The sequence below is a fragment of the Ranitomeya imitator genome, chromosome 7, assembly GCF_032444005.1.
Source record: "Ranitomeya imitator isolate aRanImi1 chromosome 7, aRanImi1.pri, whole genome shotgun sequence".
NCBI classification, from domain to species: Eukaryota; Metazoa; Chordata; class Amphibia; order Anura; family Dendrobatidae; genus Ranitomeya; species Ranitomeya imitator.
This window is the reverse complement of record NC_091288.1, coordinates 86,665,040-86,680,062: the sequence shown is the minus strand read 5'-3', so window position 1 is coordinate 86,680,062 and position 15,023 is coordinate 86,665,040. Positions and strand designations below refer to the sequence as shown.

The 15,023-nt window shown below is 44.3% G+C and overlaps 1 protein-coding gene across 1 annotated transcript in view; it reads right to left on the bottom strand.

Annotated features, from left to right (window-relative positions):
* Positions 1 to 15,023, bottom strand: part of BMPR2 (bone morphogenetic protein receptor type 2) — a 239,167-nt gene that overhangs the window by 105,700 nt on the left and 118,444 nt on the right. The window contains exon 3 of the mRNA XM_069733577.1: positions 14,564 to 14,743. Within this exon, the coding sequence (XP_069589678.1) occupies positions 14,564 to 14,743 (180 nt within the window). The remainder of the gene's footprint in view (positions 1 to 14,563; positions 14,744 to 15,023) is intronic.

Here is a 15,023-nt window from a genome sequence, read left to right as displayed (position 1 = left end):
GTCATGGAAATGGTTGAGTTGGAGGTTTGGCTTACCGATTCCACAGCCATGGTCTCCATTTATGAAGAACTGAAAAACTGGTGGGTTTGTGATCATTTCTGCCAGCCATTTTTGTAGATTTTACACTAGATAGTGCGAATCGATTTGCAGGACCAGGTTCAACGGCCCTGTGAAGAATATTGGAGATATAATTTAATGTCAATTTTTTTTTTTTTTTTTTGTCAATGTCAATGATTGGTATCCTATTTGGCAGCAGATTCTAAAACTCCCTGTTGTGCAGCGGCGGGAACTCGACACCTAAGGGGAATTTCGAGCCACCTCCGCTGCGGTCTCTCATTCTTCTTCAGCCACAGTGGATCCTGCTCAACAGAGACGTCGGTCCCAGCGTCTGGCTCAGTCAGATACTGTTCGCTTAGTTACTGCTGATCTTCCAGGCTCAGCCATTGTAGCCAGCACTGTTCAGCGGCGAGCAGACGCTCCTGGGACTGTCCTGCTTTTCCGCTACTGACCATGCCCAAGGGACGACCTCTAAATGGAAGTCGGGGATCACATGTTCAGGTCCTGAAGCAGTTTCTGTTGGACCACTAGAAAGGTCCTGGAGAGCTTTCTCTATAAAAGGTTCACGTGGCCGCACGGCCATGTGTTAGTATCAACTTATGTTTACGAGCTTAGCTACTTTGTGGTCTGTGTCAGCATGTGCTCAGGGTCAGCTGTATAGCCACTAGAATTCCGGAACCTCCGGAGAGGAGTTTGTGTGTGTAAATTTAGGGCTGGCATATAGCCACTATAATTCCGGCACCTCCGGAGAGGAGTGGTTTGCGTGCTGTTGCTGACTGTGGGACCACTGTATGCTACTTGCTAGGTTAGTTAGCTGTGGTCCTCTGTGAGGTTAACAGAGCACAGCGTTGCCTTTAATCCCGACGACTCTGTAAAGCAACAGAGTTCGCTCCTATACAGACCGGGTGACGGAACCCGTGTCTATTCAGGCGTAGTACCGCCATATAGTGCCGCCATTTACTACCAGCAGGTTCCACTCCTGCATGGTGGACCCCGGGTTGCGAACACACCTATATCATCTCCATATTCACTCGGTGCGTTCCGCCAGCCCTAACACTCCCTTCCCATGTGCAGCTGTAACAGGACAACTAGCTCAGTAGGGGGATCAAGCCTGAAAAGGCTGTGAGTGACAGATCTCACACCTTGAGCTAGCTAAGCTCAGAACAAATGGATTGCTTGCAAAATAGATACCATACGGTCTAACTGCTTTGTTGAGTCAGCTATGAGGAGAATATGGACTTATCATACATTCTGGTCACACACCAATTACATGTTAGAGATCTCTGGACCGGACCGAACGCCTTCTGGAGCCTCGATCCATTCTAGCACCACAAGTTGGGGAGGTATGTAGAATGGATAGTAGCAACGATATAGCAACGATGGAACCTGCATTATACTGTATCAAGGACTATGAGAAATGCATTATGCTATATGAAGGACTATGGGGTGCATTATACTATAGAGAGTGCATTGTACTACATGGAGGACTATGCATTACACAATATGGAGGACTATGGGGAGTGTATTATACTATATAGAGGACTATGGGGAGTGTATTATACTATATGGAGTAATATGAGGAGTGTATTATACTATGTGGAGAAATATGGGGAGTGTATCTATATGGAGGAATATGGGGAGTGTATTATATTATATGGAGGACTATGGGGCACATTATACTATATGGAAGACTATGTGCACATTATACTATATGGAAGACTTCGGTGCACATTATGCTATATGGAGGACTATGGAGTGTGCATTATTCTATATGGAGGACAATGGAGGTGTGCATTATTTAATACGGAGGACTATGGTGTACATTGTATTATACTAGATTGTGGCCCGATTCTAAAGCATCGGGTATTCTAGAATATGCATGTCCCCGTAGTATATGGACAATGATGATTCCAGAATTCGCGGCAGACTGTGCCCGTCGCTGATTGGTCGAGGCAACATTTATGACATCATTGTCGCCATGGCAACCATTATGACATTTACGTCGATACTGTGCCCGTCCCTGAATCAGAAACGTGGGATTTCTACGTCCTTTATGACATCATCGTCGCTGTGCCCGTTGCTGATTGGTCGAGGCCTGGCGGCCTCGACCAATCAGACATGGGATGTCTATGTCCTTTATGACATCACCGTCGCTGTGCCCGTCGCTGATTGGTCGAGGCCTGGCGGCCTCGACCAATCAGAGACGCGGGATTTCCACGTCGATACTGTGCCCGTCACTGATTGGTCGAGGCCTGGCGGCCTCGACCAATCAGGGACGTGGGATTTCCAGGACAGACAGACAGACAGAAAGACAGACAGACAGACAGAAAGACAGACAGACGGAAAAACCCTTAGACAATTATATATATAGATGGAGGACTATGGGGTGTATTACACTATGTGGAGCACTATAAAGAGTATTATACTAAACAAGCAAAATGCTGCCTATTCATCGAGTGATTAAATTGTTTATGCTAGAACAAAAATCATTGTTACCAGCAGCATATCGCCCGGTGAAAACTGCAGATGTGTTGCTGATAACATGATACTGTATGTGGCAGATTGATCTAATAATGATTGTTATGTCCCCATCATTCTTCCTCAGTCGGTGTAAAGAGGCCCAGAAACAAGCATCGAATTATTTCAATATTGTCGATCACGCTCTTTTAGCAGCCTGAACCCAGTGCATGTAAATAGTAGTTGGGAGTCGGCAGTCTGGGAAATTGAGGAGTCGGAGTCAGTGGTTTGGCTTTACCTACTCCACAAACCTTGTAAATACAACCAAAATGTTTCTGTGTGATGGTGCAATATGTGACCATTTGGGGCCCCACTTTAAATTTTTGCCCAGGGCCCCACTTTGTCTATACCCAGCCCTGAATAAGGTTTCCAGTCATGTACTTTGCAGGCTGCATAAGTCATGTGTTAAACAAGCCATTGAATTTGCTAAATAAAAGGCTAGTATGAAAAAGAAGAAGAAAAAATAGTCCAACCCAGAAAGTCACACTTTCTATTTTGCATGCTTACAGCCTGTATAATGCCTTCTGAAGATTTTACTTGCTGCTTAGTTAGATATTCTGCTCATTAATTCCAAAAATGACAAGGAACATTAGCAAAGGGTTGATATTAATGTGATCTTTGTCCTGGACCCCCTAATATTCCGCCAGTCAGGCACATTTAACATATACTTTGAATGCACTGATTATGAATGCATTTAATGACTGTGTTTTGCATTTCATTGTGTGTTCAAGAACTTGACCTTACTGGTTCAGCGAGCATTAAACTGCATAGTTAACCACACTTCTAAAGGCAGGGCCAAGATATTCAGAAAGCACACAGCCATGAATATGTGGCCCATTCACTAGAGTGGTATTTAAAAGAATCTTGATCAGCCCAAGACGGGGCGCGCGATGTCTATGCAGACACATGGCAATGAAACATCAATTGAATAGTTTCACAAAATTCATCCTAAGATCACTTTAAAATTCATTAAAATTCCATAAGCAAACATCACTTTTACCAACCTCCCGCTGTTCTTAAAAGATCCAAAAACGCATATAAAGTATTGCCACTATCATTATATTCCAATATGTGCTTAACCTGTGTCAGCTGTGCAAATATCTAAAGAAGGTGCCCAAATTACTACAGCATTGTAAGTCCCTGCCGTAAGCGGCAGGACATGTGGGCATCTGCTTATGTTGCTTTGCGGATATAATCAGAGTCTACTATCAGGTTAAAGAGAAAAAGAACGCTTGCTTTTTAGAATATGATTTTTAAATGATAGGAAGAATAAATAAGAATTGTAGAATCAACTTAGCGTCATGATTATTGTACACACAAGGAGCTGGAAATCACAAACACCCACACTTCTTGACTACATGTAACAGGATAGCTCACACAACGACTGCCCTTGAAGGCTGCTAACAATCCATGAGATGCAATACAGCAACAGCAAGTAGGTGCAACAACATCTCTAATATCTATCTGTGTTCTATTACTGTAATCTTCAATTCACAACCTCATTTCCTTTGAAATTGCCCTGCTGCTGATTTACATTAATTTAAAAGCGGGCCATACATCTTAAAAGAAATGTGTCAGCAGGTTTTTGCTATGAAATTTGAGGACGGCAATGAGGTAGGGGTTGAAACACTGATTTCAATTATGTGTCACTTATCAGGCTGTTTGCTGTTGTTTACTTACAGTGAAGGTTTTATGACCAGGACATTTCCACTGCTGTGGCTTGCTGGCACCTGCTTCCTGGTACGACTCTGCCCCTCCTCTGATAAGCAGCTCACTGTCAATAGACAATGTACATAGAGAGTCTGGTGTGGGCTTCATGCTGCATTTAAGAACTGATTGCATCACAGTTGCTGCACCCAGTGAATTGTGATACATCCTTGGAATCAGGGTCTCTTTTCCAACATCATGCTGCTCTCATATGAGGTAAAAAAAACTGGTGAAAGATTCCCTTTAAAGGGAACATGTCTGCTGATTCGTGCTGCCCAAACTACAAGCAGCGTAAGTTAGAGCCTGTGTGGCATCCCAAGAGTTTGGGTACCACAGTGATGCTGCCTTCCTCTCGGGGAGGGTAGTGCCATGCCTGGAGACAGGAGGGATCCCATTGGCAGGTAGATGTTACACAGAACATATTCTAACTCCAGGCGAGAAGGGGGAGCTCAAAACCCTGTTTTAGGGGAACTTCCCTGATCTATCCATCCTGGTCTGGTGGAGGAGTTAGTTGAGTCTGGAGCAGACAGTGAAGGGAGAGGAGTGATTAGGAGCTCAGGGAGGCTGCAATTGGGCCTCCTGTGAGCCAGAGCGCAGAAATTGGGCACCAGGAGCCCGAGGTTGTGGATAACTACTAGGTCCACAGCAGAAGCAGAGGGAATAGGACTGTATGTTAATTGCCCATACCATACCTTAGGCACAGCAGCAGATAAAGCCTGGAGTCACCGTGTCAGAGACCCCCGAGAGTACAGCTCAAGCTGCCTGCCATGCAGGTACCGTCCCAGGAAAGGAGAGAGAAAAGAGCACCTTGCTTACAGGTAGCAAGGGACCAGAAAACCAGTACATAGAGGAAGGTTCCCAACCTGACTTGCCAAGGGAGATTACCACTTGTTTTCAGGCTGCCTGGACTCCTTCTGCACCTGTTGCCGGTACCCTGGGCTGAGGCCTACTACAACTCAAGTAAACCAGGTAAAGACTGCAACTCTGTGTCATCCGTTATTTAACCTGTGGGAAGCGTCACCCTCTTGCTGCAGCAACATCGCCCCAGAGGACCCCTTTAAACAGCGTCGGTCCCTCTGACTGAGAACCACAGGTGGCGTCACAAATAGACTTTTAATACCAATTTCCCTTTAAAGACTTCCCCTTTTATTGAATGCCCAGGACAACAGACCGGGTCGCAGCCACCGTGACATCCCCTTTAAGAGCGACCGGACCCGATACCGAGTATCCCCGTTGCCCTGGTGGGCGACTCACCTGCATGTATGACTGCAGCCAGGTATAGTGTTCTTCGAAACACTCCTGTGTTTCTGAGAATATATAGTTTGAAGATCCAGTCGGGGACTATGGGCAGACATGAGACCAGTCCGTAACTGGCCCCGGTCGACTTCTCCCCACACTGACAGGGTCTTCCATGCGCATACAAGGAAGAGACCTGTCAATCACCTGAATCAGCAGTGGAATTCTCAAATGTATGGCATCATGGAATTAATGGTGCTTTAAAACTAAAGATAAATAATAAATATAATAATCTTCAAACCATATTTTCTATGAAGCACAAGCATATTCCAGAGAAAAATATACCTGGATGAAATCATACCGCCATGATCCAATCCATGCTGCTTGTGGTTTGGCTCATGTGAATCAACTAACAGAATCCCTTGAAAGGGAACCTGTAAGGCAATTATATGATTGAAGACAGGTATATTATTCTCTGAAATATTCTGGTGTTTCAGAGAAAATATGCTTCTAAGATCTGGCCGGGAACCCCAGCCGAAGACTCAGACACCTAGAGCCGCTGTAGGTGATTGACAGGTCTCTCTCATGTGTCTACATCGGAAGAGACCTGCCAATAACTTGCAGCATGGCTGGGAAGAGCCAGTCAGAGGCATCCTCGGACTTGTGTGGTCCCCGGCTATGGTCCCCAGCTGGATCTTATAAATATATTTTCTCTGAAACACCAAAGCGTTTCAGAAAGCAATGTACCTGGCTCAAATTCATGCTGCCCACAGTTGGGGCAGCATTAATTGCCTTCCAGGTTCCCTTTAATCCAGTGGTCGAATGCTTGTTTGGTTGACAGCTATTCATCCTGACCTCTTTCTCTCGATATACATGCACGCTCGGCTCAGCATAAAGATACACAATAGGGCTGACTCATCAAGATTAGCGTGGCGCACACTTGCGCTACTCGAGTCTGGCTGGAGTACACGGCACCAAAGTAATTACGTAAAAGGCGCATGCCACTTAATGAATTCGGTGCATCTCCTCTGTGGCATGTGCCGCGCCAGAAACACTACTGTAGTAACGGACTGGCCATGTCCCCATCCTACCACGGCTACTCTCCAGCTGAATTCAGCAGCAGAGCCAATACAAGCCGGCATGAAGACCCCAAAAGTTGCAATTTTTTTGGCTGAAATTTTTTTTTACAACTTTTCAAAGCTTTTTCGCCAGTTTTTTGGTATAAAAGCTTAGATAAATCGGCCCCAATGCCTTTTCCCAACATCTGAAGTCTGAGGAAGACAACCCCAAAGAAATTTGATGGACGCTGGCTCCAGCCGAAACGTGGGTTCAGCCAACATTCATCTCCGTGATTAAGAGGAACCTATCACCAGGTTTTATCAATATAAACTACAGCCACCACCTTTTACGCCTCTTTTACAGAAGTTTAGCAACCTGTATACTGTATAAGTCCCACACCCCCTCTGAATAGCCAAAAAAATACCTTTATTATCTCCCCATACGGCATGGATCCATAGGTATCCCTGGTCTTGCTTCAGAGTCTCCTCTCAGATTTGCCATTCTCCTGCCCTGCGTCATGTGGATGATGACTCCTACGTCATCCACACAGTGTCACCCATCACGCTCCTGCACAGACGTACTTCTCTCTTCCCTGTCGACGGCAGAGTGCAGTACTGTAATGCCTATGCGCTAGCTTTACTTCTGGGTCATTGGCGCTCTTTGGCCTCTCCTGGCACAACCCCATTACAGCACTTTGCTTTACCCTCGGCAGGGCAGAGAGAAGGACGCCTGTGCAGTAGAGTGATTGGGTAACCTGTGTGGATGACGTAGGACGTGTCATCCACATGAAGAAGGAGAGGAGGATGATTGCAGGGAGAGAGGAGGCGCTGAAGTGAGGCCAGTGATGCCCATTGGACTGAGCCGTTTTGGGGGCACAATACAAGGTATCTTTTGGGGCTATGCAGAGGGGGTGTGGGACTTGCGGTCTATACAGTCACTAGACTTCTGTAACATAGGCATTAAAGGTGGTAGCCATAGTTTATATCGGGAAACCCTAGGTACAGGCCCTCTTTCATCACATGGCATGCTTTTTTGTTTCATGTTCACATGTAAATGAATAAACTTTTATTCTCAAAATGTTAATAAATATTTCACAGAAGACATATGGAGACCTGAGAATTATCCGTTTGCTTTTCCCGTTTGCTGTTGTTCACGTTGAGAACAGTGCAGCATGGTGGCAACGTAACCATATTTATGGTGGATGGAGACGCATCATGAAGCATGTGTTTCTAATCATCTAGGCATGGGCCCAAATGGGAACATGAGGGAGTGATTTACCCAGACAGTCTAGAGACTGCACAAATTAGCTCTCCATGGGGAGGGTACATAAAAAGACAATCAGTGGTACCAGAGTAAAAATTAACCAAACATGAAAAAGGCAAAAACATGTCTCTTGCGACATCAATCTAAAAGAGCAAAAATTCACCCATTACTCTTTTGCTTTAGCTAGATAGAGAATCTTACATGCTAAAAAAAAACTTTATTTGACCTGAGAGCAGCAACATTTGTACTGTGAAAATGTTTCTGTAAGATGATACAGGAAAGAAATATATCTTGGTACCGTGTTAGCCAGTAGATAGAAAAATATTTAGAATTGAGAGTCCTCAGTGGTTGATACCTTTTAATGGCTAACTGAAAAGATGGTAACAAATTGCAAGCTTTCGAGACTACACAGGTCTCTTCGTCAGGCAAAGACTAAAACAAATTCTGAAGAATCACATATTTATGCACAACACAATATAGGAAGAAAAAAAAAAAAGAGGGGAAAAAAAACCATGGATAAGCCAGGTGACATGAAGCAGAATTACCATGGGTGATAAACAGTTACGTCCATAAATATTGGGCCAATTCTTAGATAAGGATTGTTTTATTGTCCTGTGATTAGGGTCTCTGTTGTAATGACCCTTCATGGTCGAAAGCTTGCAATTTGTTACCATCTTTTCAGTTAGCCATTAAAAGGTATCAACCACTGAGGACTCTCAATTCTAAATATTTTTCTGTAAGATGAGGAGCTTTCCCTGCAGCATTGACCATATTACAGTGCACAAACGTGGTCTATACATCGCAGTCTATGGGCCCTCTGTATACAGAGATTAAAGCATTTCTAATAAACCCCGAGGACCACCTCGACACATCAGATGGAATATATATATAGGTGGCAGTGGTATAAATGCTGCGTAAATGAAGAGGCTATTACTGTAACACATCTGAAAAACACTATAATCTTGTACTCCCCTTATATACAGGTAGATGAACAATGTGTCCAGTGATAAGCAGCCCCTATTGGAATGGCAGCATGGTGGCTCGTTTTAAATGATGTAGCCAGAGATTGACATTTAAGGGATTAACATCTCCTCTCACATCTGTTAGGGTACCGTCACACAGTGAAATTTTGATCGCTACAACGGTACGATCCGTGACGCTCCAGCGTCGTAACAATATCGCTCCAGCGTCGTAGACTGCTGTCACACTTTGCAATGTACGACGCTGGAGCGATAATTTCATGACGTATGTGCGATGTAGAAGCCGTTGGTTACTATGCGCACATTGTATACGATATATGTTACACCATGCAATCATGCCGTCACAGCGGGACACTAGACGACGAAAGAAAGTTTCAAACGATCTGCTACGACGTACGATTCTCAGCGGGGTTCCTGATCGCAGGAGCGTGTCAGACATTGCGATATCGCTCGAACGTCACGGATATATCGCTCGAACGTCACGAATCGTGCCGTCGTAGCGATCAAAATTTCACTGTGTGACGGTACCCTTAGAGACAGAGGCTGGCTGTGTAACACAGCTGGCATCTGCTGGGTATGATGCAGGCTTAGCTCTTGAGCCTGCGTCGTATACAGGGACCTGAAATTGGGTTTACTGGTATGTCTGCAGGCTGCCTCGAAGCATGAGCATATCATTAACTCAAAACTGAAAATAAATAATTGCAATAACCACAAGACGGATTTCATCACCCAGGTATCATTTTAATCAGTACAACGGCGCCGACCTGACACTGTCTGTAGGTTACCGTGCACAATCCTGCTGACGGATTCCCTTTAAGGTTGACCACCCACAGTAGATAGCTCCATGTTCCATACTGGGTTCCTTTCTGGCCTCCTGGGCTGGGATGAAACATGACTGCTGCAGCCAACCAGCAACTGAAGACTGGCTGCAGTGGTCACCTGATGCCTCCCAGGGAAGTCAAAGCCAGGAGACTAGCAACAGGCACAGTGTGAAGCATGGGGGAGAAGCATGGGCCTGAGTTAAAATCGCAGCATGCACAAGTTGCCTCCGAATCAGACGGCACTCAGCCACTCATGTCTATGGGTTCATGGAAAACATTGAACCGCACTCGGATAACATCAGAGTACAATCCGATAATCATGGACACACTGCATGTAGGACATGGAGAAACTTTGTTTTTCTCTATATCCGAGAAAGTCGGATCACACAGTGATCACACTTATCAGGGTGTGATTAGAATAATTGAACCGATTTCCTAGGATGAGAGAAAATCGGGTTTTGTGATTGTAGCCTGAAACTGTCCCTAGTTTGTATCCATGCATCAGAGATAAAAAAAAAAATTAGATTGAGTCCCAATGCGGACAAAGACTAATGTGGATGCAGATGCAGAATATATATGCAATGGGAAATAAAATATATACCATCTCTACTTTAGGAATATGTTGAAGTCACAGCTGATCTCGGAAGACAAAGAAATGAAGTAATCAATGTTTCATTATAACAATGAATACAGTCTATGAAAACATGAAAAATTCTAAAAATGTAGGGGCCAATTACACCACTTCAGGAGCCTGTTTGACATCCTTATTGGCCTGGCAATACGTACTTTCTTAGACATGAACAAAAAACAATCAGGAAAGTAAGGCGCCACAGTAGTGAGTTTCCAGGTGCATTAACTGCCTGGAAACTGGCATTTTTCCAATCCTGGTAAACACAAGTATTGAAAACTATTGGCTTAAAGGACAACGGAATGTGGCACTGACTTCAGGAATGGATGTACAATTATATATTATGGTGTAATGTAGGGAGTGTAAGGAATCCAGATGTAGATGCCTGTTATTTAAAGGGAGTCTCTCACCCCCAAAATCGTATATAAGCTGCGGCCACCGGCTGTATCCTGAAAGATGAGAAATAAAGATTATACTCACCCAGGGGCGGTCCCACTGCGGTCCGGGTCCGATGGGCAAAGTACTGCAGTGCGCAGGCGCCGGGAAAGGTCAGAGAGGCTTAGCGCCTGCGCACTGCAGTACTTTGCTCTGCCCTCAACAGGACAGATAAAGTACACCTGCGCCGGAGCCGCAGCGAAGACAAGAAGAGAACATCATCGTATGAAGATAGGAGGCCCCGGACCGGACCGTGACGCCCATCGGACCCGGACCGCCCCTGGGTGAGTATAATATAATCTTTATTTCTCATCTTTCAGGTTACATCGGGGGCTTATCTACAGCATTACAAAATGCTGTAGATAAGCCCCGATGCCGGTGGCCGCAGCTCATATACGATTTTGGGGTGACAGATTCCCTTTAAACAAACAACAAAGAATAGAAAATGACCTCTTCAAGGATCCATCTCATCTTCTGAGCAACCGTCCTGGCTTCTGCTTGCTAGGAGAGGTAGACTCCTGCCTGACTGACAGTTTGGATCAGCAGCCACTGGCCCAAAATGTGCACAGCTCTGCCTCTGCAGCATTAGAGGAGTGCAGTGCCACTGAAGCTAGGCGGACTGGGAGAGAACAGTTCACTCTAGTAATCTGGCCAACAATTTTTCACAAGGAATTTGCAATTTCACCCATTTAACCCATTATCTACCAATGTCCTTTTTTTGGGACGCCTAATCTTTAGCTTCTAGCAGCTAAGATTTTATAATTTTTATAATTAGGTCCAATGTTTTGTGTTGTGTTTGTAAAATGAATGTTTTCAAAATAGGAAATCATGTCATTGTCATTTTTAATTGAATATTGGGATGGCCTTTTCTGAAAAATCCATACTTGTAAAAATTTTAATTTGGCAAGTAATGGGTGAAGATGATGAGACAACGTTTTAAAGAGACTCTCAGCAGAGAATGACTGTTCAAACCAAGTACAGGAGCTCGAGGCTTCACAGTGGGGCCAATCATTTATATACACCTTCCCACCTGGGGTGGAGATAGATGGAAACCAAGCAAGTGGGAAGGTGTATTTAAACAATTGGCACCCCATGAAGCACCGAGCGCCTGTACTTGGTTTGAACAGTCATTCTGTGCTGACAGAGTTCCCTTAAAGGTACCTTCACACTCAGCAACTTTTCAACGAGAACGACAACGATCTGTGACGTTGCAGCGTCCTGGATAGCGATCTCGTTGTGTTTGACACGCAGCAGCGATCTGGATCCCGCTGTGACATCGCTGGTCGTAGCTAGAAGTCCAGAACTTTATTTGGTCGTCAGGTCGGCGTGTATCGTCATGTTTGACATCAAAAGCAACGACGCCAGCAACGTTTTACATGGAGCTAACAACCAGCGAGAACGAGAAGTGAGTCGCCGTTACGTCACTGGATCGCTCCTGCATCGTTCTAGAGTTGCTGTGTTTGACGTCTCTACAGCGACCTAAACAGCGACGCTCCAGCGATCTAGTTTAGATCGGCTCATTGTCTATATCGCTGCAGCGTCGCTGAGTGTGACGGTACCTTAAGTCTCTTGTAACTAATTCTTTTTTTACACAAAGGAATCAAGTCAGGTTTTGAAAAAAGGGTCAGGCATGTTGGATTTCATCATGCCCAATCCTTCTCATAGGGAATAAGCCACTGGCAGAGATGTCCGTTCTGAGAGCACAAGTATATTTGTGAGAGCCAAGTGTGCATGTGCTCTATATGTAGACGTAGAATAGCCGTTGGACACCTTTACACCGTCAGTTCCAATTGATTAAACACTTCAAAAATAAAAAAAAGTCCATATATCACTGCTGGGTATGACAGAAAAGCAGGTGATACATTCATAAGAAGAAAGAGAAAGAAGAAAAGAAATTATACATGGAACAGGTGAAATGTTCTGTATAGTAATGCAAGGCAAGTCAGACTAGCCACCCTCGGTTTTTCTGCCCATAAGACATTATAATAATGGTACATTTTACCCTATTCCCAGCTGTTTCCTACCTTGAGAAATAAACCAAATATTCCAAATTGTCGCTCAGCTGAGTGGTTTTTATATTATCAGGCATGTCGCTTCTTGTTACGTGATTTTGTGCCTAAGGCTGGATTCACACATCCATTTTTCAGGGTCCGCATACAGACCACAAATTAAGGACCAGCCCTGGGTTTTCTGGCCAAACCCAGCAGCCTCCTATCGGTCCGTTCTTGGATGGAAGTAACACATAATTAAACAGGGTGGCTTCTATCTTTCTGTTCTGTTTCTTTAAAGCTTCAATAATGCAAACCACAAAAATGTGGAACATCAACTATTACTCAGACTGTGCGAAACTGACGTCTTGGGCTAAAGCAGCCCCATCCAAGTATTTAGGCTGTGAGCTGCCTTTATTTTACATCAGTCTGCTTGGAGGGAAATGCTGTAAAAAAGCCAATGACTTTATCCAGTAAAACGCAGTTTTGTAACGAGAACAGGAGACTACAAAAATGCTCTGGAGAGGTTGTGAAACACCCAGAATGTAGCCAAACCTGGTCCTCAATAATCGGGTATTATAGGACTGCGATGGTCAATCTGAAAATTCAGTGTAGAAATAGAACATGCAATGTCCCAACTTTAAAATCAGTATTTTATGGCTTTTTTGGACTGGATTGTGATGATATATTCTACATATTAAGGTTTATTTATTTAATTTGACATACAAAGATAAAGTTAATGAAAACCAGATTGGTAGATGCCATCACCAGTCAACCAATCAGCTGTTAGCAGTTCCCGTGGCCGGCAGACGTACACAGTCTGCAGAGTTGAACCACCACATTGAAGTGAATGGGAGCTGAGCTGCAGTACCTGAGAATGGCCACTACACCTTCAGCTGCGCTGTTCCAGCTTTGTAGACTGTGTGCTTTTGCCACACATGAAACTTGCTAGCAGCTGATAGGTGGAGCTGTCAGATCACCACAAGTCTGATATTGATGACGTCTCCGGGGGATAGGTCACCAATTTTGTAGTACCGGACATCCCCTTTAAATAGAAACTCAAATGAAAAGCAAAAACTGTTCCCCATTTATTAGTCATCAAGGTGGCTTCCAGGCTCTGCACTGAATATACCTCTGCATATAAAGTAGTGCCAAATGCCATTATTGCCTGGTTATTAGCACAGGGTTAAGGAAAAGACAGTGCTATATTGCGTCATTAATGCAAATTTCCAGAAGGAGGAGAACATGTCACAGCACTTGTAAAACCAAAATCAATAAGAAGAAACGGGACACCATTATTCACACATGGAGTTTGGAGTATGGAATGACGGCACATCTTGGGCAAACACTCATAAGAGGCAGCAACACTGGCACAAGCTCCATGGTACACCACATATGGAGTGCCGAACAGCATACCACTGAGTTGTAGGAGATCGAGTCCAACCATCCAACAAGCATCACTGTCAGGTTTCACAGGAGAGGGGACTCACATGGGACACTTTTCACATGCCAATCAGGTAGTCAAAAGGGTCACATTGACCTGCACTGGAGAACTAGAGGAATGAGTGGTTAATCTCTCTCTCCACAGAGATGGGGAAGAGCTCTCGCTGATGGTTTCTGTACCTTTCACTGATTTTAATAGATTGTTGCCCTGACATGAACAATAGCTATCTGTGATACTAAGGACTAACCCTCTATCAACGCAGTGTGCACCCCAATTACACAACCCCTCTCGTCACAGATCTGATATTGGCGAATGAGAAGTGTATAACGGCACATCGGTCATCAACAGGGAGCAGAATTAATTACTAAATGAATGTACAAATTCTTACTACATCAATCTAGCACTCATTAAAAAAAAACAGTACTTACGGATGGGTGTTGTATCTGGAGGATCTGGCGGTGTGAAATTCTCTGTGAAGTTGACATTGCACATGTCTGCACTGCAGCAACAGAAGCGATAAGTCCCATTTTGGATGAGTGGAGGGTTAGTGGTGATCACACATTCTTCATGGTGACAATCATGGGGGTCACCTGTATATGACCAGCAACCTGAAATGGTAAATACAGTAAGACGTCTTGCATGAGCACAACAATCTTAGTTCCAGACTATGTACTTTAAATAAAGACTTGATTTTTTCATTGTTTCCTTTCCAATAATACTTGTTTACCCACATTTGGCTATTTTGGCTTACAGGCATGTCAGTCCGACGTCACTAATGTTTACACGCTGATTTCTCTCAAAACAAAACGTTAAAAAGAACCTGTCATCAGGATATTATACCATAAACTAATGGCATGTATGTAAAGGCCCTTTAATTCTGATTTAAGC